Source organism: Melospiza georgiana, chromosome 27, assembly GCF_028018845.1.
Source record: "Melospiza georgiana isolate bMelGeo1 chromosome 27, bMelGeo1.pri, whole genome shotgun sequence".
NCBI classification, from domain to species: domain Eukaryota; kingdom Metazoa; phylum Chordata; class Aves; order Passeriformes; family Passerellidae; genus Melospiza; species Melospiza georgiana.
The window spans coordinates 3339686-3359442 of record NC_080456.1 but is presented as its reverse complement, the minus strand read 5'-3'; the positions used below and the strand labels follow the sequence as shown (position 1 = coordinate 3359442).

The window sequence follows — 19757 nt, the reverse complement described above, 5'->3', positions numbered from 1 at the left end:
GTGCAGGCCCAGTGTGGGCAAGGAGAAGGTGCTGCCTGCCTGGCCACTGAACAGCCCGACCCAGGAAAGCGGAGGCAGGGATGCCCAGATGTGGCTCTGGTGCTCCTGCAGGGCTTGGCAGAGCTGTGGTGTGCAAGGGGCAAAGTTATGGGGAATTTGGAATTTGGAAAACCACACAGCACCTCGAAAGCTTTACAAGCTAAAGTTTCACCCCGAACTCTTGGAAGGACAAAGAGCTTTTACATTTCTGCAGCACCATCCCTGGCACTGAAGACAGCTCATTTTCATGGTGACAAAAGCTGGATGAAACTGCACTGAGAGAGGAGCTTTAGGAGCCTCTAAGGAAACTCTTCTGGACATGAAACTGCAAATTCCTGTCTTGTTCAAGAGCTGCAAGAATGCATTTTATGCCAGCTGGGCTCGCTTGCACAAGCCTGCTGTTCAAGACTCAGGACAAGGACTTTATTTCATGTGTGAAGGACAATGTGAGCATCTGCCTGCTGAGCATGACATGGTCACAGCCCCGAGCTTCCTTAAAGGCTCCTAAAGCTCCTCTCTCAGTGCAGTTTCATCCAACTTTTATCACCATGACATGAGCTGTCTTCAGTGCAGAAATGTAAAAACTCCTTGTCCTTCCAAGAGTTTGGGGCGAAGCTTTGCACATCTGACCAAGTTTGTAAAGCTTTCGAGGTGCTCTGTGGTTTTCCAAATTCCCCATAACTTTGCCCCTTGCACACCATACCAGATAAGCCTAAGAAGCTTTTCTCTAAATAAATCTTGCAGTTTTACCACTGCTCTTACAGTTCTTTTGGGAGCAGGACTTTTGTTTGGATCATTTCTCTCCTGACAGTCTGAAGGGAGGGTGAGGCTTCACCTCATGTCTGTCCTGCCACTCCAGGACCTGCTTTAAACCTTTGTGTGCTCCAGATCTGAAGCAGCCATTATATTGAATTTATCTCAGCATTTGGGTCAGTGTAACTCATGTTACATGCTATTGAAAAATAGCATCTGTTCAAACCTTAAAATTCATCCAGACTAAACGTATCAAGATTTGTGGAGGCTAAGAATTATGTTTTTAATTATTTTCTCACTTTCTGGAAGAGAAAAAAAAAAAAAAACACTGAAAGATCCATAGGCTGTAAAACAAAATTCCATTTTTGGATATACCATTCAGATATCTCATTCCAAGTGCTGTCAAATGCAAAGTGTGAGGCTTGAATTGATTCTGGTTGGAGGTACAGAACAGTGTTTGGGAGAACACAAACCCTTGCATAATAATGCTCACCACAGATGGGTAATTGAGCCTTGAATTAGTTACAGTGGTTAGTTCTGTTTGCTTCCCAAAATAGGTTTCTCTTGTCTGGTCAGGATTCATCCAGCTCCAATTTTCAGCATTTCCAGCTGGTACCCAGTGGGATCAAACCTGGATTCCAGGTGAGCATTTAAATTTCAGCCATTCCTTGGCCTCCAGGCTGTGCTGGAAGGATTCAGTGCCTTTAGTGCTGGTTGCTCTTGTCTGGGTTTATCCAGATTATCCACTCCCTGACCCTGGATACAATCCTCCACACGGTGTGTCAGTGGGAGTCACATCCTTGGGCACAGGGAGTGGGAAAATTTCAATTTAAAACATCATTTCCTTGAAATAAATTACTAATTCTCCAGCTGGCAAACTTTTGGAAGCATTGGGAACAACAAAACTGACCTCAGGCTGATGGATGCAACAAAGTTATTAGAACAGTGGATTCATGTGCACCTAGGTGTAATCTGTGAGTAATATGAAGGTGATGGTAGTGTTGTGGTATCCAGACAGAGGCGTGGATGGTGGTGCTGTTTTCAGTTTAAAATCCTGTGTAGCCTTTGAATGGCACTGATCTGAGGCTGCTGGAGCAGCTCCTGCTCCCACTGCTGTTGATGACAGTGGAAGGATGGATAATCAGCCTTTGGGGGTTGATTATCCATCATTCCTTCTGGGAATTAGCACCCAAAAGCTGGGACTGACTGTCAGGAAAAGAGAAAATGCTCAACCCTGGGTATGGAAAGAGCAAAATACAACAAGAGCAGCAAAGGGCAGAGTAATCAGTATTGACAGCATTGAAGGAACAGCTCCTTGTGCTGGCAGTGAGGGTCATTCACAGCACCCTGAGTCCAATAATTCAGTGTAATTCTACACAAGGACACTTGTGCTCAAATCAGGGGTGTCAGTGCAGCTCCAGCTCTGTTCTACTCTATTTCCTTGCACACACAAGGCCTGGGAGGCAAATGCAAGCTGGGTGATTGCTTTGCACTCATAATCCATAATCTTAATTTTTATTGTACTAAGAGGGACTTATTGTCCCTTATTTATTGTATTGTATTAAAGTCCATCTCCAAATTCTGAAATAAAGGTGTCCCCAAGCAGGTTTGGAGGGATACAGCGTCCTAATGCTAAAAAAAACTGTAAACTTTGCTGGATTATGTTGCTTTAAAAATCCCAGGCCTGTTTACACATGGATAAGCACTGCAAAAGAAACAAAAAAAAAAAAAAAACCAAGAAACCAAATTAGCTTCCTAGACGGAGCCGGCTAAATTGAGTTGAGGTCACCTTAACTCTGAATGAGCGTTGTTTAATTCAGCTCAGATAATCCACGTGGCCGCTTAATTAGGGTTTAATTTTCCTGCCTGTTCTTGCTTACACGCTTTGAAACTTTCTCCCAGCAGCGCGTGTGAGGCAGGGAGGACAAAACACAATGTTTCCAACCTGTGGGATTTGAACTCCCGGGGTTTTGGAAAGCGTTTAGGGTCGGGCTTTTTTGGGGTTCATCGGGGGAGATAGGAGTGGAGTGTGCAGGGAGAGAGGTGGGGAGGATAAATACATTTCCAACCTGTCAGATCTTTAACTCATAGTGTTTAAATCCTTGAAAAGCTTTTGGGGGTGTCTTTAGAGGGGGTGATGTGAGTGGGGTGAGCAGAATATGTAAAGCGGGGAGGACAAATACAGCATTTTCAACCCGTCGGATTTTTAACTCCTAGTGTTTTTTCAAGCCTTTGTAAAGCGTTTGGGGGTCTCTTTGAAGGGGGAGATGTAAACTGGGTAGGCACACTATGGAAAATGAGGACAAACACAACATTTCCAACCGATTTTTAACTCGTAGTGTTTAAATCCTCGAAAAGCGTTTTGGGGTCTCTGTGGCGCGGGCGATGTAAACGAGATGGGCACATTCTGTAAAAGAGGAGGACAAACACAACATTTCCAACCTGTCAGATCTTTAACTCCTTGTTTAAATCCTTGAAAAGCTTTTGGGGGTCTCTTTGGAGGGGGTGATGCAATCGGGGTGTGCACATTCTGTAAAATGAGGGAGGACAGACATTTCCAACCTGTCAGATTTTAACTCGTAGTGTTTAAAACCTCAAAAAGCCTTTGAGGATCTCTTTGGCAGGGGAGATGCGAGTGGGGCGGGCAGGAGTGGGCGCATTCTGTAAAATAAGGACAAACACAACATTTCCAGCCTGTCGGATCTTTAACTCGTAGAGTTTTTTTCCAGCCTTTTTAAAGCCTTTGGGGGTCTCTTTGCTGAGATGATGCGAGTGGGGCAGGCAGGGGTAGACACACTGTGTAAAACGAGGAGGACAAACACATTTCCAACCTGCCGGATTTTAACTCGTAGCTTTGTTTAAATCCTCGAAAAGTGTTTGGGGGGTCTCTGCCGGGGTGATGCGATTGGGGCAGGCAGACGTGGACTCATTATGTCAAACGAGGAGGCCAAACACAACCTGTCGGATCTTTAACTCGTAGCGTTTTCCCCACCCTTTGGGGGTCTCTTTGCCGGGGTGATGCGAGCGGGGCAGACTGGGGTGGGCACATTCTGTAAAACTGGGAGGACAAACACAACATTTCTAACCTGTCGGATCTGTAACTCGTACCGTTTTTCCAGCCTTTGGGGGTCCCTTTGCCGGGCTGATGCGCTCGGGGCGGGCAGGGGTGGGGGCATTATGTAAAATGAAGACAAACACAACATCTCCAACCTGTCGGATCTGTAACTCGTACCGTTTTCCCCACCCTTTGGGGGTCCCTTTGCCGGGCTGATGCGCTCGGGGCGGGCAGGGGTGGGCGCATTATGTAAAGCGCTGCGCAGGCGTGTGCGCGGAGCGTGTGCGGCCGCACCGGGCAGCATCAGCGGGGGGACGGGCATGGGCACGGCCGGGGCCGGGGCAGCGCCGCGGGGCCCCTGAGAGCCCGGGCAGGGCCGTGCCATGCTGCAGGAGGTGAGTACCCTCCCGGCCGGCCGCACAGTGCATGAATGAATGAATGAACCCCATGAGTGCCGGGCGATCCCCACTGAATTCCGCCTAGCTGCCGCTGCTGCCGCTGCCGCCGCTGCTGCCGAGCCGCTCCACGCTCCCCAATGGCTGCCAGGTCAGTGCTGTCGCTGTCACACGTGTGTCACACGCAGGGCTCGGCGCTGGCGGCTCCTCCATCGCACACAGGCGCTCTCCGGGCAGATTAAAGCCGGAGTCCATGTTGGTTGCTGCTGCTGCTGCTGCTGCTGCTCCTCTGCGTTCGGGGGGCTGGAGAGCAGGCGGCGTGACATCATGGTGCAGAGATGCTTCGTTTCTCTTCCTTTCCGCGGGCCGATCCCTTTTTAGTTTTCATTTTATTTTATTTTATTCTCCCTCTCCTTGTTCTGTGCCCCCCACGCACGTGCCCTGCCTCTCCTGCAGGGCGGAATTGCTAAAACAGCCTTTTCGATTGTTCCGAACAATGGGCAAATCTGATTGTTTGGGTTCTATTTTTTTTTCCTTTTCTTTTCTTTCTTCTTTATTATTTTCCCCCCCAGCTTTCATTCCCCTCGCCCCTCCTCATTTCCCCTGCTGTGTCCCCCCCATCCCCCATTCCCACTGTCCCCATCCCCCATTCCCATAGGGACACTCATTCCTGCCGTAACATCTGGGTCCGGGAAAGGGGGAGGCAGGAGGGGTCGGGGCTGGGTGCGTCACGGAGCTGCTGCTGCTGCTGCGGGAACATGGTTGGGTTTGTTTGCCCATGTGCTCTCTCCTGCCTCTACAAGGGCTCGTGGTTCCGCTCTGCCTTCCTCTCGCCGTGTTTGTGTGTTTGCACTGATGGGGAGAGGCAGGGTTTGGTTTGTGCCGCTTTTTCAGGCTCTGCTCCAGAGTCTATACAGGTGGCTTTGTTTTTTTTTTTAATATTTTTTTGGCAAGGGAGAAGAGTAGGAAGCGAGGATTCATTGCACTGTGTGTGTTCATGGACAGGGAGAATCTGCTGAAAGCCCTGAAAAAATAGCTTTTCCTTAGACTGCTGGTGGCTGGCATTGTCCTGTGCATCATGGAAATGCTGCTTCAGAAAAGAGAATCTATTCCTGTTCCCTTGCTCCATTAAATCACATGCATCTGCAGGAGAGGCTAGATTAGATAGATTTAGGATGCAGCTTGTGATTTTGACTCAGTAGGATGGGAACTTCAAATCTTGGGGATGTATTTACATTTACAGCAGCGCAATAACTCAGAACCCCCAACATTCTCTTGGAGAAGCCTCTAGCTCATAAAGAGCTGAGTGAAACCCTGTGTGATAAAGAGCTGGGTGAGACCCCCATGTGATAAGGAGCTGGGTGAGATCCCCATGTGATAAGGAGCTGGGTGAGACCCCCCTGTGATAAGGAGCTGGATGGAGCCGCCATAACTTGGAACCCCCAACATTCTCTTGGAGAAGCCCCCATGTGATAAAGAGCTGGATAGAACCCCTATCTGATAAACAGGTGGATGGAGCCCCCATCTGATAAAGAGCTGGGTGAAACCCCCATGCGATAAAGAGCTGAATGAACCCCCCATGAGATAAGAGGCTGGATGAAATCCCCAACTGATAAAGAACTGGGAGAAACCCCCATCTGATAAGGAGCTGGATGAAACCCCCATGTGATAAAGAGCTGGATGGAGCCCCCATCTGATAAAGAGCTGGGTGACACCCCCATGTGATAAAGAGCTGGGTAAAACCCCGATGTGATAAACAAATGTATGGAACCCCCATGTGATAAAGAGCTGGGTGAAACCCCCATGTGATAAGGAGCTGGGTGAAACCCCCATGTGATAAGGAGCTGGATGGAATCCCCAACTAATAAACACCTGGATGAAGCTGGAGAGGATCTGTTAAAGGGAGGGCACCAGGTTGAGCCAGGTCCTCAGGACAAAGGGCACTCTGTGGCTCTTGCACCGAGGGGCTCTGGCCCTCTCTGGTTGTGCCTCAGGGCTGGAGCAGAGCAGGGGGGACGCTGCACAAGAGGGATCAATCGGAAGTTGTTGTTTTGTTATTTTCAGAAAGGTAACGGGAGGAAACATCAAGGGCTGAACAAAGGGAAGCGGCTTTGAAGATCACAACGTCTCCCATCCATTAACTTGTGAGGGCTGTGCTGACGAGCCGTGGGAGTGAGTGGGACGATGCAGAGCTGCAGCTTTGTCTCCTGCTGCACAATGTCCCTGCCGCCCCCGCTGCCAGCCTTCCTCAGAGCCTTCCTCGGGGCTTTGTGAGCCCTGCACAAGGCTGGGCTGGGGATAAAGCCCATCAAGCCTTGCTGGAGTTACAGCAGGGAAAAAAAGCACCTGAGCTCTTCTGGGAGTTGTATCACACCTACATCCCCACCCCAAAGTGGGCCTGGGTGCTCAGCCCCAGCTCTGTTGCTTTATCTCACTCTCCCGGGGAATAAAGCACAGATGACAGCAGCATTGCATATCCCCAAAGCGCTGAAAGATTCTGATGTTAGCTTGGAAACGACAAGGATTAAAATAACCAGTTTGGATTTGTTTTAATTTTTATTTTTATCCTTTGAGCTGTCAGGTTTTCAAAACTTTCCTCACATCAAAGATGGTTGAACAGTGTCTGTTGATGTTTTGTTTATTTCTTAAACAAGGCTTGCGAGCTCTGTTCTGCCCCAAGTTCCAGCCTTGGAGATGTTGATGGAAGCATCAGACACTGGAGTTCTTGCTGTTAATTACAGGAGCTGCTGACTCTGTGGTGGGGAGGGGAGGAAAACAAAGCCTGGATCTGTTCCTCCTTGGGAAGTGAGTGGGTGACCTGCAGGTGACAGTGCTGGGGCTGTGTCTGTCACCTTCAGAGGGATGTGAAATTCTTACTTTGTGCTGTTTCTCCTTCACTGCCTCCCAGATTTGTATTATCCATCACACTTTGTTTGATGTGGCTTTGGAGCAAGTGGAATTACAATAATTTGGGACTGAGGGAGGGTTTAGGGTGTGATTTGTAACCCTGCTCATTAATGACCCTTTCCAAGCTGTGACTGGTGCATTATTGGATTTATTATTCAGACCTCTCTTGTTGCATTTCAGGAACATTTTCCAACTTTTCCTCGGGATTTTTGCAGCCACCCCAAGCAGGAAGGGAGAGGTTTCTTCCAAGCTGGCTGAGGGGGGGTTTCTGTGAGAGATGAGGCCGTTTGTCCGTGGGTCTGTCTGTCTCCAGTGGTAACCAGGATCGGGTGATCCACAGGGACAATGCCGTGGTTAATAATGCATCTGCCCATCCTCGCACTGCTGGCTCTGGGCAGAAGGCAAATTCCTCCCTAATGCTTGCAGTGATTTGCTAATCCTCTGAGGCATAATAATTGCATTAATTTTATTTCATGAATATGTAAACATGTGATTGGATGTCACGGGAGGACAGCATTCTGTGAAATGGCAAAACAGACGGAATAAATCTTAAACAAAGCTGGACTTTCCTGCTCAAAAACACGCAGAAGGCAGACTATTTTTATATTCTTTTCAAAGCACTTGTCATGAAACACTCCTGTTTCTGCACAGCCCTGCAGGTGTCATTGCTTTTTTGACTTATTGCTTTCTCTTTTGTCTCTCTTGCTGGGAGATGTAATAGAAATATAACATTTTGTTATTGCTTGTAGAGCAGTGGCGGGCCCAGGGAATTGCTCCAGGATCTGTGCAGGTTTTCATTCTTGGATGATCAATTTGAAGGGAGTGTAGGTTGGTGATCAAAAGTTGTTACCATCTGCTTGCTGTTTGGGAGACTGCATAATGAGCTGCTGAATCTCCTCGTTTTCCACTGATATCAGACTGGATGGCAGAAAAGTATCTCTGTAGGCGTCTAATTAACCCCTCTAATAGTTCTTTCTGAGGAGAATTAACTCTTTTCAGTGCCACAGCCAGGCCTGAGGTGCCTTCTTGACCTTTCTGCTCTTTTCCAGACTACCAGCACAATTCTGTGCTGCCCTCAAGGATCTCCTCTGGTCTCGCTGAGGAAAGTGCAGGCACAGGCTTGGCTTTGCACAGCCCGTGGATTTCAGACACAGAGAGTTCAATATGTGCTTCAATCTGTGCATTTCTGCTGGGTTGGGGACATATTGCTCAGCGCTTGCAGAGCTGAGCTCAAATTGCAGCACAAACCCCAATTCTGGGCCTGGCAGAGCTCCTTACCAGGTCGGTTCTGCAGGGAAAAGTGAGTAATTGCAGGATGACTCTTGGAAAGCAAATGCTTGGGAGAGCTGAGGGAAGAAGACTTGGAGGCCTTTAAGCTTTCCAGATCAGGACTTGCTTGAGGAAATCCAAGGGGCTGAGAAATGCACTGCAGGGAATGGTGTGGGTGGTGTTCTTCTGCCCCTGAGAAGCTGCTGGTGGCCACAGCTGAGTACCTGAGGCTTCTTTAGCTGAGCTGCTCTAGTTGCAAAATTCTTTGGGTGTTTTTCCTACTTCTGTCTGAATTCTAATTCACATCCTGCAAGTGGCAGGGCCAAAGGAGTACCTGAGGCTTCTTTAGCTCAGCTTCTCTAGTTGCAAAACTCTTTGGTCCTTCTCCTACTTGTGGCTGAATTCTGGTTCACATCCTGCAAGTGGCAGAGGCAGAGGGATTTGCTGTGCTGAGCTGTGTCACAGGTGTGTGACAATGCCCTCTGGAGCTGGCTGCTGGCTCTGGGGGCACATTTGGGAAGGAACTGCTTGTGTCAGTCCCAGGGACGGCTGAGATTTCAGACTTTGGTGTCACTCCAGGATGCTTGGGTGTCATTCATGCAGGATTCATTTACCAGGCTGCAGCAAAGGCAGGTTTCTCGTGGAGTTCTCAATGAAAACATTATAAAGAGTTCCTTTATGATTTTAAGAACACCAGGCTTAACTTGTGGAATACCTTTCCAAAAGTGACTGCTTGGTGAAGCTCTGTTCATCAGCTGGTTCAGCCCCTTACAGGGAATATTCTGTTGGAGGAGAAATTTGGCCTTTCTGTGCCTCCCCTGGTGTCTCAGGAGCTGGTCCATGCATTGCCAAATGTTCTTTTCCATCAGCTAAAGGAAAACTTGTAGAATCCCAGAATGGTTTGGGTTGGAAAGGCCCTTAAACATCATCTGTCCCATGGGCAGGGACGCCTTCCACTGTCCCAGGGTGTTCCAAGCTTCATCTTGGAATTCCAGGGATGGAGCAGCCCCAGCTTCTGTGGGCACCTCTTCCAGGGCCTCCCCACCCTCACAGGGAACAATTTCAACCTAAATTTCCCCTCTTTCAGTCTTAATCTGTTACTCCTTGTCCCACCACTACAATTTCTGCTCTCCAGCTCCAAGATGCTGGCAGGCTGCAGATATTGATGCTTTTCCTCAACATCTGAGCAGAGTTTGGCCCCTTCCCACCCACTCCACGCTTGCTGATGGTATTTTGGTGAGGTTTTTCCTTTAGGGACAGCAAGGACATAAAGCAAGGAGACAAAGCCTTGGAATTCCAGGGATGGAGCAGCCCCAGCTTCTCTGGGCACCTCTGCCAGGGCCTCCCCACCTTCACAGGGAACAATTTCTTCATTTATCCAACCTAAATTTCCCCTCTTTCAGTCTGACTTTATTACTCCTTGTCCTACCACTACAATTTCTGCTAAAACCCCCTCTCCAGTTCCAAGATACTGGCAGGCTGCAGATATTGATGCTTTTCCTCAACATCTGAGCAGAGTTTGGCCCCTTCCCACCCGCCCCACGCTTGCTGATGGTATTTTGGTGAGGTTTTTCCTTTAGGGACAGCAAGGACATAAAGCAAGGAGACAAACCCAGCCTCCTGTGCTTTCCAATGCTCTGTGCAGAGGTTTTCACCTCAGAGCAAAGGGGCTGCTGCTTAGGTGGGCTTGTTTGTGTTCTGTCCCTCACTTAATCTGTCTCACCCACTGAAGGCCACTCTGCAGGGGGACGTGAGGCCCTGAATGCACTCTGGGCAATTAGGTCTCTAAAGCGTTATTTATTACAATTATTTTTATTTCAAAGTGGGTCAGGGCCGTTTTGGCATTTCAGGCGTGGATTGCTGGTTCAATTGCAGGCCTCGGTCGCCATGGCAACTGCAGAAAGCGTTCGTCATGGCTGGGCTTGGGCTGGATTCAAACTGGAAGGAGCAGGAGCACGGAGAGCCCTGTGGGGCTCGGGGCAGGGGCAGCCCTGTGCTCTCCGTGCCCGTCCTCGCTGGCATCAGCCAATAGATTCATCATTTTATCTGTTTGTGCAGTCCCTCATGTCAGAAATATTCAGCTTTTCCCAATTACCGGGAAATTCAGCCCTCCTGGCTTTGGTATTTGTGCCACTGACTGCAGGGAGAGCCAAAGAAGGAGCCCTTGGTGTTTTTTCCCTCCTCCTATTTCTACAGAAGTGAGAATCCACACACACACAAGATGATATTTGTGGATGGATTTAATTTTTTAAACTAAAAAATGAGTTTGAAATGAGTCCTTCGTGTGAGAAATATTCAGCTTTTCTCAGTTATCGGAAAATAGGAGGGAAATTCAAACTCCAGGGAAGGAGCACGGAGAGCCCTGTGGGGCTCGGGGCAGGGGCAGCCCCATGCTCTCCGTGCCCATCCTCGCTGGCATCAGCCAAAAGACCCATCATTTTCTCTGTCTGTGCAGCCCCTCATGTGAGAAATATTCAGCTTTTCCCAGTTATCAGAATATAGGAGCCCTCCTGGGTTTGATATTTGTGCCACTGACTGCAGGGAGAGCCGAAGAATGAGCCCTTGGTGTTATTATCCCCCCTATTTTGGCAGAGGTGAGAATCCACACACACCGAGCACAATAGATGTGGATGGATTTAATTTTTTAAACTAAAAAATGAGCTTGAAACGAGTCCTTCATGTCAGAAATATTCAGCTTTTCCCAGTTATCAGAAAATAGGAGGGGAATTCAAACTGCAGGGAGGGAGCAGGAGCAGGGACAGCTCTGAGGGGCTCAGGGCAGGGGCAGCCCTGTGCTCTCCATGCCCATCCTCGCTGGCATCAGCTAACAGAGTTATCATTTTCTCTGTCTGTGCAGTCCTTCATGTGAGAAATATTCAGCTTTTTATCAGAATATCCTGAATTATCAGGAAATTCTGCCCTCCTGGGCTTGATATTTGTGCAAGGAGAGCCAGAGAAGGAGCCCTTGGTGCTATTTCCCCCCCCACCCTATTTCTACAGAAGTGAGAATCCACACACACCTAACATAATGTTTGTGGATGGATTTAATTTTTTAAACTAAAAAATGAGCTTGAAACGAGTCCTTAATGTGAGAAATATTCAGCTTTTCCCAGTTATCAGAAAGCAGGAGGGAAATTCAGCCCTCCTGGGTTTGATATTTGTGCCACTGACTGCGGGGAGAGCCAAAGAAGGAGCCCTTGATGTTATTTTTCCCTCCTATTTCTGCAAAGGTGAGAATCCACACACACCTAACATGATATTTGTGGATGGATTTAACTTTTTAAATGAGCTTGAAAGACAGAATCTGCCCAAGGTTGTGCTTGGCAGAGCTGGCACCAAAAATTGTGGCTATGGCAGTGTGCGAGCTGGGCAAAAATAAAATTGCCAGCTCTAAGCAATGATCTGAATGCATCTGAATGATCTAAAACATCTGAGCTGGTGCTGCTCCTGTGCAGCTGTAGCGCTGGGCTGTGACCAAAAACCCACCTTGAGGAGCTTTGCAAGACCAAAAAAAAGACAAAAATAGCACCAAACTTTGCAGCATTTTTTGAGTTTCACCTGCACGCTATGGCAGCTGTACCCTGGTTTTGAGCTGCTCATTCTGAGCAGCATTGAGCAGCAGCAAAATCTCCCAAGTGCAAACTGAAAGCAAACAGAGGCTGGAGACTGAGTTTGGCTTTTTTTTGGTCTTGACAGAGCTGCTCTAAACTCAGGCTCAAAGTGAAACTGAACTTGCACGAAGTGAAAATGAGAAAGGGGTTGTGTGTGGTAAACTCAGGTTTTGTAGAGGAAAAAATAGCCCATGTGTTCACACAGGTTTAGCCAGTGATGGGGACAGTGGCTTCAGATTCTTGTCTTGTGTTTTTGGGGACCTCTCACACAACCAGTGTCGCCTCAATAACAAGCAGGACCAACACAGCTTCAGAATTCAGAGGTTTCAATTAGAAATCTACCTTTTCTGCAGTCTGTAAAAATGGCAATTCAGAACCAGTTCCATCAGTTCAGAACCAATTCCATCCCTGGGACTGCTGCTGATGAACTTGGAGCCACCAATCTAGCTCTGCTGGGCTGCTAAAATTGAGTTGAGCAGGAGCACAGACCAGGTGAAACATCACTTTGACTGGATCAGCTGAAAATCTGTGAAGGAACCTGATGCTTTTTAGTACTTCAGTAAAATAAGAAATCCCTGATAATTTTACTTCATGTTATACCTGAAATGTGGCAGGCAGAGCTGCTGGGAGAATGGTCCAGATCATTTTTTGATTTGTGTTTTCCTGCAGTTATTATTTGGGGGGGGGATTAAATCTTGAATATTGCTATTTTATATATATGTGTGTGTGTATATATATATATGTGTATATATATATATATGTATATATATATACACATATATATATGTGTGTGTGTGTGTGTATTTATATATATCTTGAATATTGTTATTGCTGCACTGGTTTAGCATTCAATATTCCTGTGCCTTGTCCAGGGAAAGGGACGGCACAGGACAAGAGGATGTGACAATATTTCCCTTGAGAATGTTCAGTTGCTCCTGGTGAAGAGCCCCAAGCCAAAGGGGATTGTTTTGCACTGGAGCTGCCTTGGGGTTTGGGTGATATTTGAGCAGGTTTTCATTGCTCTGTATTTCTCATCCTACTGAGTAGAAATAGGTAACAGAGCAGAGTTTAACTTAATCCACCTTCCTGCCCACAGAACATTTTGCACACCCTTTTTCATTTCAAGCCTGAAATGAAATTCCACACTTTGTAGGGATGAAAACATCTTCCCAGGGGCTCCTGGGACGCTCCATGCTGCTGTTCCTGCCCCGTGCCAGCTCCCAGGAAATCTGATTCTGGCCCTGTTTGCATAAGCAGCTTGGCTGGGTGCTTCCTGCAGGCTGCTCAGGGAAAATTTCATCACTTGTGCATTGACACAAGCAGTGAGCAAATAAAGGAGAATTTACAAGCGCAGTTCATCCAAAACCAAACCAAGCCAAACCCGGGGAGTGTGTTACACCGGCTGCTTGTATCTAACTAATGCTTGTAAAATGGTTTTGGCATCTTCAGAGGTAAGGAGAGATGGATATGGTTTTTATCTGGCAATTAATGAAACCTCAGGCATGTGTTCAGCTCCTCTAGGTTTTCAGGGAGGAAATGATCCATTTGGAGCACGTTGCTGTGCATTATTGTGATTGCTGTGTGCAGTTTGGCTTTAATCATAGCCCTTAAGAGTCTAACAACTTCTTTAATTCAGTCCCTCGCAGCTGTAATTCCTCCATCCTTTCCCTGCTGCCTGTGCTGTCAGGTGTTTGGTGTTGCCCATGAGAAATCAGGCTCCTGAAGAAGTTTGTACAGATGCAATCCCCGCACCAGGCTCCTCTGTGACCTGCTGGCTGGGGCAGCACAGCTGGAAAAGCCTCGAGGATGTCTGGCCTGGTCAGAAATAGATTTGGCTCCTGAAGGAAATGAGTGACGGAGGGAAAAATGGGAGTAGTGTGTGGGATTCTGAAGAGTCTGGCAGGAAGGAGAGGCATCAAAAGAGAAGGAGCAGTGAGGAAATCTGAGTTTTCCTGTTCTGTGTTAGTTTGTACATTACTGGGACATTTGCTGAGGAAAGAGAATGAGAAGTTCCATTCCCCTCATAATTTCTGTAAAACCCTGAAAGGCCTTGCTTTTCCCATTGTGAAAAAGGAACTTAATTTTTAATTATTTTGTAATCACAAACGCTTTTGGGTCACAGCAAACCGTTTCCATGCCCAGCTCTAACTGGTGTGGGAAAGGATGGCTCTGCACAGGAAATGCTGCATTGAATGTCATCACAACTCCCCTCCCAGAGCCCAGGGGTTTGTGATGCTCTTTGATGGGGTGTTTTGTGAAAGGTGTGACCCCATTTTCGTGCATCCTGTTGAGAAGAGCTGCGCTAACAAAGGAGGGGCAGAGCGGGGCTGTATTTGAGCACACGCTGACACTTCTCTCGTTCTTCAGTGCACATTTGATTTCTCTAAGCTCAGATCGTTAGAAACTCCAGGAGCCAACGCGTTCCTTCTGGTGGGCACTGCTCTGTGCTCTGAGGGGTTGGAGGGTGGTCGGACAAAGGCACTGCCAGCAGTTCCTCTGCTAAAGGAGAAGTGCCCAAACCCACGGGGGGCGCGGGGAGTGCTGCTCTGGCAGCTCAGGAAGCAGCTCTGCGCTGTGGCTGCTGCCCAGCCCGGGCTGTTTCAGCGTGGCCATGCTCTAACCGTGCTCCTTGCCCTCCCTGTTCCCCACAGCACCGCCAGTAACTCCAACCGCAGCACGCCCGCCTGCTCCCCGATCCTGCGCAAACGCTCGCGCTCGCCCACGCCGCAGGACGCCCAGGGGGACGCCATGGTGGAGAAGGGCTCCGACCACTCCTCGGACAAGTCGCCGTCCACGCCGGAGCAGGGCGTCCAGAGGAGCTGCTCCTCACAGTCAGGCCGCAGCGGGGCCAAGAACTCCAAGGTGAGCCTGGGCGCGGGGACGCGGTGCCGGGATCAGCCGCGCTGGCTTTGTCCTCTGCCGCCTTCTTCTCTGGCTGGTTGCCTCCCTCTTCACACGTGGGGTTTCTGAGGGTTCTGCTAACTCAGAGTCCTTCACCTGGGTCAGGCTGAGCACAGCTGTGAGGCTACAGCGTTCTCTAGGTCCTGTTTGCTCTAGGTCCTTTCTCTCAAGGAAAGGTCCTTTCTCTAGGTCCTTTCTCTCAAGCTGAGAAAGGAAAGGTGCTTTCTCTAGGTCCTTTCTCTAGGAATGGTCTTTTCTCTAGGTCCTGTTTTCTCTGGGTCCTTTCTCTCGAGGAAAGGTCCTTTCTCTAGGTCCTTTCTCTTGAGAAAAGATCCTTTCTCTAGGTCCTGTTTTCTCTAGGTCTTGTTTTCTCTAAGTCCTTTCTCTCCAGGAAAGGTCCTTTCTCCAGGTCCTTTCTCTCCAAGTCCTGTTTTCTCTAAGTCCTTTCTGTAGGTCCTTTCTCTAGGAATGGTCCTTTCCCTACGTCCTGTTTTCTCTAGGTCCTGTTTTCTCTAGGTCCTGTTTTCTCTAGGAGCTTTCTCTCCAGGAAAGGTCCTTTCTCTAGGTCCTTTCTCTTGAGGTCCTGTTCCTTGGGAGGTTCTGTGGGAATACTCCTCCACCAGGGGTTTTCAGCACACCTTGAAAATCAGCTGTTGCAATTGCTTTTTTTTTTCACCTGGATCATGAAATCAATCAGGTTTCCCCTGTGAAGGGCCTGTGCATTTTCCCAGTCCTATCCAAGCCCTCTGAGATCAGTTCAAATTGCACAGAATCACTTTTCCCACCCTCTGCCCATCCCTCCCATGGCTGCAGTGTTATGGCTGGCTTGCCCAGGGTCGCTGATATTTTCCCCAGGAAGGTTTTGTGTCTTTGGATGGTGTTAGAAACAGCTTTGTCTTTACTGTGTAGGGAAAGAGTGTTTCAGGTTTGGCTCTAGGTTTTTGTGTGAGCAGTGGGACCTGGTAAAACACACACAAGAGCCTGGGGTGCCAAATAAACCTTTGATTATGACCCAAGATCAGTGATGTGTCAGCTGTCAGGAGCACTTGTGTTTGCCCAGATTTTTGAAGGGAGATGTTTCAGCCTGAATAATTTCCCAGGCAGAACTCTGATGGTTTGTATAAAGTGAATTGTTTGATCTTTGCCTGATTTATTGCTGGACTGTGTCACAGACCAGAAATCCTCATCCCCTCCCCTTCGTGGCCACTCAGCAGAGGGAACAGCACTCAGTGGCCCACATTCTCATCTCTCACCACTCTGGGGCAGTCTGTGAGTTCAAAAGAGGGGGGAAAAGGGTTTTTCAAGCTGAATCATTGGCGTTCTGAGGTTGCCCTTGAGGTCAGCCTGGCTTCCTGTGCACGCAGTGACCTACAAACCCCGTCCCAGGGCTGGTGACACCCTCAGCACGGGGTTGCCAGCACTGAGTTCCCAAAGGAAGCCATGGGTGGGAGGCAGGAGGATGCAGGGCACCCTGGAGCCACACTGGGGGTGCTCACAGGGAAATGGGATCCTTGGGAAGGGGAGCTGTCGCTACAGGACACGAGAAAACACAAACTCACACCGCTGTTCTCAAGGTGAAGGAAAAAAGAAGTTTATTTTCCAACTCTAACATTTATAGTTTTCTAACAGTGACAGTAGATGGGAGGGTGACAGTGCCACCTCTGCAATGACGCTGGTCAAACTAACAGTCCATCAACTTTCTCTTCTTCTATAAAAGAATGCAAAACCATGAATTATTTACAGAAAGTGTGTGAGAAAGTTCACTACAGGAATGTCTACGTTAAAAAGCTTAGAAAATCTTAATGACAGGGAACCACAGAGAGGAGTCGTGTCACCCTGGCCCTCAAAATTAAAATCATGGGAGTGAGAATTTTACCAACACAGTGACTGCTAAGCTGAACTTTAATTCATTCCTGGTGTTTTCCAAGAGGGTGCCGTGCTCTCTGTTGGGTGTGTGGGTTTTCCTTCTCTTGATCTGCCAGGTAATTTTTTCTTTTCTCCCTAATTTCTCTCTTTTCATTCCTGCATGCTTTCTCTCCGATTAAGTCACACAAGCGCCTCTCCAAAGTAAGCCTTCTTTTTTCTCTCCTGTCCCCCCCACTGTAGAGCTGTCTCACCACTCAGGAACCCTCCCTGTGGTGCTGAGTGCTGACCCCAGCCAGGCATTCTCCTGCTGTGCCTGGGAGAATGCCAGCAAGAGCTCAGCCCCGTGCCTGTAGCTGGAAGCTGGGTTCACTGGCATCACTGGCATCTCTGTGTTTGCTCACACAGACTGAGAACTGGCCTCTTCATCACATCCCTGTGATGAACATTATCACATCCCAAACCATTTCAACCTTTCAGTTCTGCTTTCCCCTCTCCCTTGAAGTGAGCTGCTGTTTTTGCCAGGGAGAAATCCTCTGGAGCTGAACAGAGCCACCTTCCCTTCTCTTCCCTTCTCCTTCCATGATTTCAGAAACAAGAGTTGTTCCGTGCTTTCAGAAACCAGAGTTGTTCTCCGTGACTTCTTCCCTGCTTTCCATGATAAATTGCATTTTTGTGGCCAGTGATCTCAGCTTACTGCCCTGGCAAGCTCTGCTGTGTGATGTGAATATTAAAGATCAGTGATTTCAGGTGAACCCAGCTTGAACCTGGTAGAGCAGAACCTGTCCCAAATGAATTGTGAGAATTCATGGGCTCGCTCTGAGAGGTGAGAAGTGGAAGATCCCCCTGTGGGTGCTTGAATTGGAGATAAGATCGTTTGGGATTTGATCTCACACCTCTGTGCTGCCCTCAGAAGAGTGGAAAAATCAGAAGCACAGGTGGGGTGTTGTTGGAGAAAGTGGCATTTCCACTTTGTGGCAGCAGAATGGCTTGGATGGCTTCACAAAAATCCACAGAATGGCTTCACAAAAATCCTCAGAATCCTTGTCTTGGCCTTTCCCCAGTGGATGCCTCAGGTTTCCTTCTAGGCAAGTTCTCAGAGAGCAGTGCTGGCTCACTGTCATCCCTTGGTCATGGTCCTTGTGACCAGCCTGACCTTGCATGACTTGCTGCTGCCTGCTGGGAGCTTCTTGGTGTGTTTTATTTTAGACAGATTGTCTTGTGCTTGGTCTCTGTAGCTGGGATAAGTGCAGGGGAGCACTGGGGGGCTAAAGCCTCAAGGTGAGGTGTGCAAGGTGTGGAGTGGCAGAATCCTGGCAGGTGAGTGTGGGCAGGACAGGCTGTGCTGAGCTGCAGGTGCAGAGGTTTGGGGACAGGGATTGGTGGGAACAAACTTGGACAGAGAGATGTTTATAAAATGTGTGTGCTCTGAGGTGCCAGCAGCCAGCCCCTGCTTTTCTGAGAGGGAAAAACCCAACCAGTGTGAGGCAGATGGAGAAAGTGAGGGAAGTGCAGCCCAGATGAGTTTGGAGGGGAAGGGGATCCCAGGCAGGACCGTCAGCAGCCCACCAAAGCCTCCTGCCCTGCTCACACAGAATATTCTGAGTTGGAGCCACGAGCATCATCGAGTGTGCAGCCTGTTGTGTGCTTCCTCTGGCACAAATGAAGAATTTTCAGGCATTAACCCCCTGCTCCACCCCACACAGACAATTCTGTTGTCTGCTCACACAGGGAGAGGTTAGGAACAAAAAAAAGAGAGGGCGAAGATTCCAAACTCTCCTTTCTCGGCCTCTTCTCCTCTCCCCACCCATCTCCTGCGGGAAGGATGGTTTGCTTTCCCAGCCTGTCTGCCTAATGAGGTGGAGCAGCTCGAGCCCATGAGTTTGCTGCTGTGTTGGTACAATCGCTGCTTGAGCTCCCTGCCCTCTTTTGTGTGTGCTGTTCTGTCGTGCTGCAGCGCTGCCGTCAGAGGGAGTGCTCCAGCAGGAGATTCAAACGCTGGAATTGTCGCAGGGAGTGCTCCAGCAGGAGATTCAAACGCTGGAATTGTCACAGGGAGTGCTCCAGCAGGAGATTTAAATGCTGGAGTGCTCCAGCAGGAGTTTTGAGCACTGGAATTGTCACAGGGAGTGCTCCACCAGGAGATTTAAATGTTGGAATAGTGAAAGGCAGTGCTCCATCAAGGGTTTTAAACACTGCATTTGTCACAGGGAGTGCTCCACCAGGAGATTTAAACACTGCAGTGCTCCACCAGGAGTTTTAAACACTGGAATTTGTAGAGGAGATGCTCCATCAGGAGTTTTAAGCACTTGAGTGCTCCATCAGGAGTTTAAAGCACGAGAATTGTCACAGAGTGATCCACCAGGAGTTTTAAACACTGGAATTATCACAAGGAGTGCTCCACCAAGGGTATTGAGCACTGGAATTGTCACAGAGAATGATCCACCAGGAGTTTTAAACACTGGAATTTGCAGAGGAGATGCTCCATCAGGGGTTTTAAACACTGAAATTGTCACAGGGAGTGCTCCAGCAGGAGATTCAAATGCTGGAATTGTCACAGGGAGTGCTCCAGCAGGAGATTTAAATGTTGGGATAGTGAAAGGCAGTGCTCCATCAAGGGTTTTAAACATTGGATTTGTCACAGGGAGTGCTCCACCAGGAGATTTAAATGATGGAATAGTCAGAGGAAGTGCTCCAGCAGGGGTTTTAAACGCTGGAATTGTCACAGGGAGTGCTCCAACAGGAGATTTAAACACTGCAGTGCTCCACCAGAAGATTTAAACACTGGAATTTGCAGAGGAGATGCTCCATCAGGGGTTTTAAACACTGAAATTGTCACAGGGAGTGCTCCAGCAGGAGTTTTTGAGCACTGGAATTGTCACAGGGAGTTCTCCAGCAGGGGGATTTGAGCACTGCAGTTCTCCACCAGTTTTAAGCACTGGAATTGTCCCAGGGAGTGCTCCT

At 48.5% G+C, this 19757-nt stretch overlaps 1 protein-coding gene across 4 annotated transcripts in view; it reads left to right on the top strand.

The window, feature by feature from the left end:
• Nucleotides 1–19757, top strand: part of GRAMD1B (GRAM domain containing 1B) — a 126500-nt gene that overhangs the window by 65543 nt on the left and 41200 nt on the right. For 3 of the 4 annotated variants that reach the window (XM_058041228.1, XM_058041231.1, XM_058041229.1), the window contains one exon: nt 14681–14891. In XM_058041228.1, the coding sequence (XP_057897211.1) occupies nt 14681–14891 (211 nt within the window). Of the gene's footprint in view, nt 1–4262; nt 4394–14680; nt 14892–19757 lie in introns of those variants that run through there. The other variant, XM_058041230.1, reaches the window with a different exon arrangement.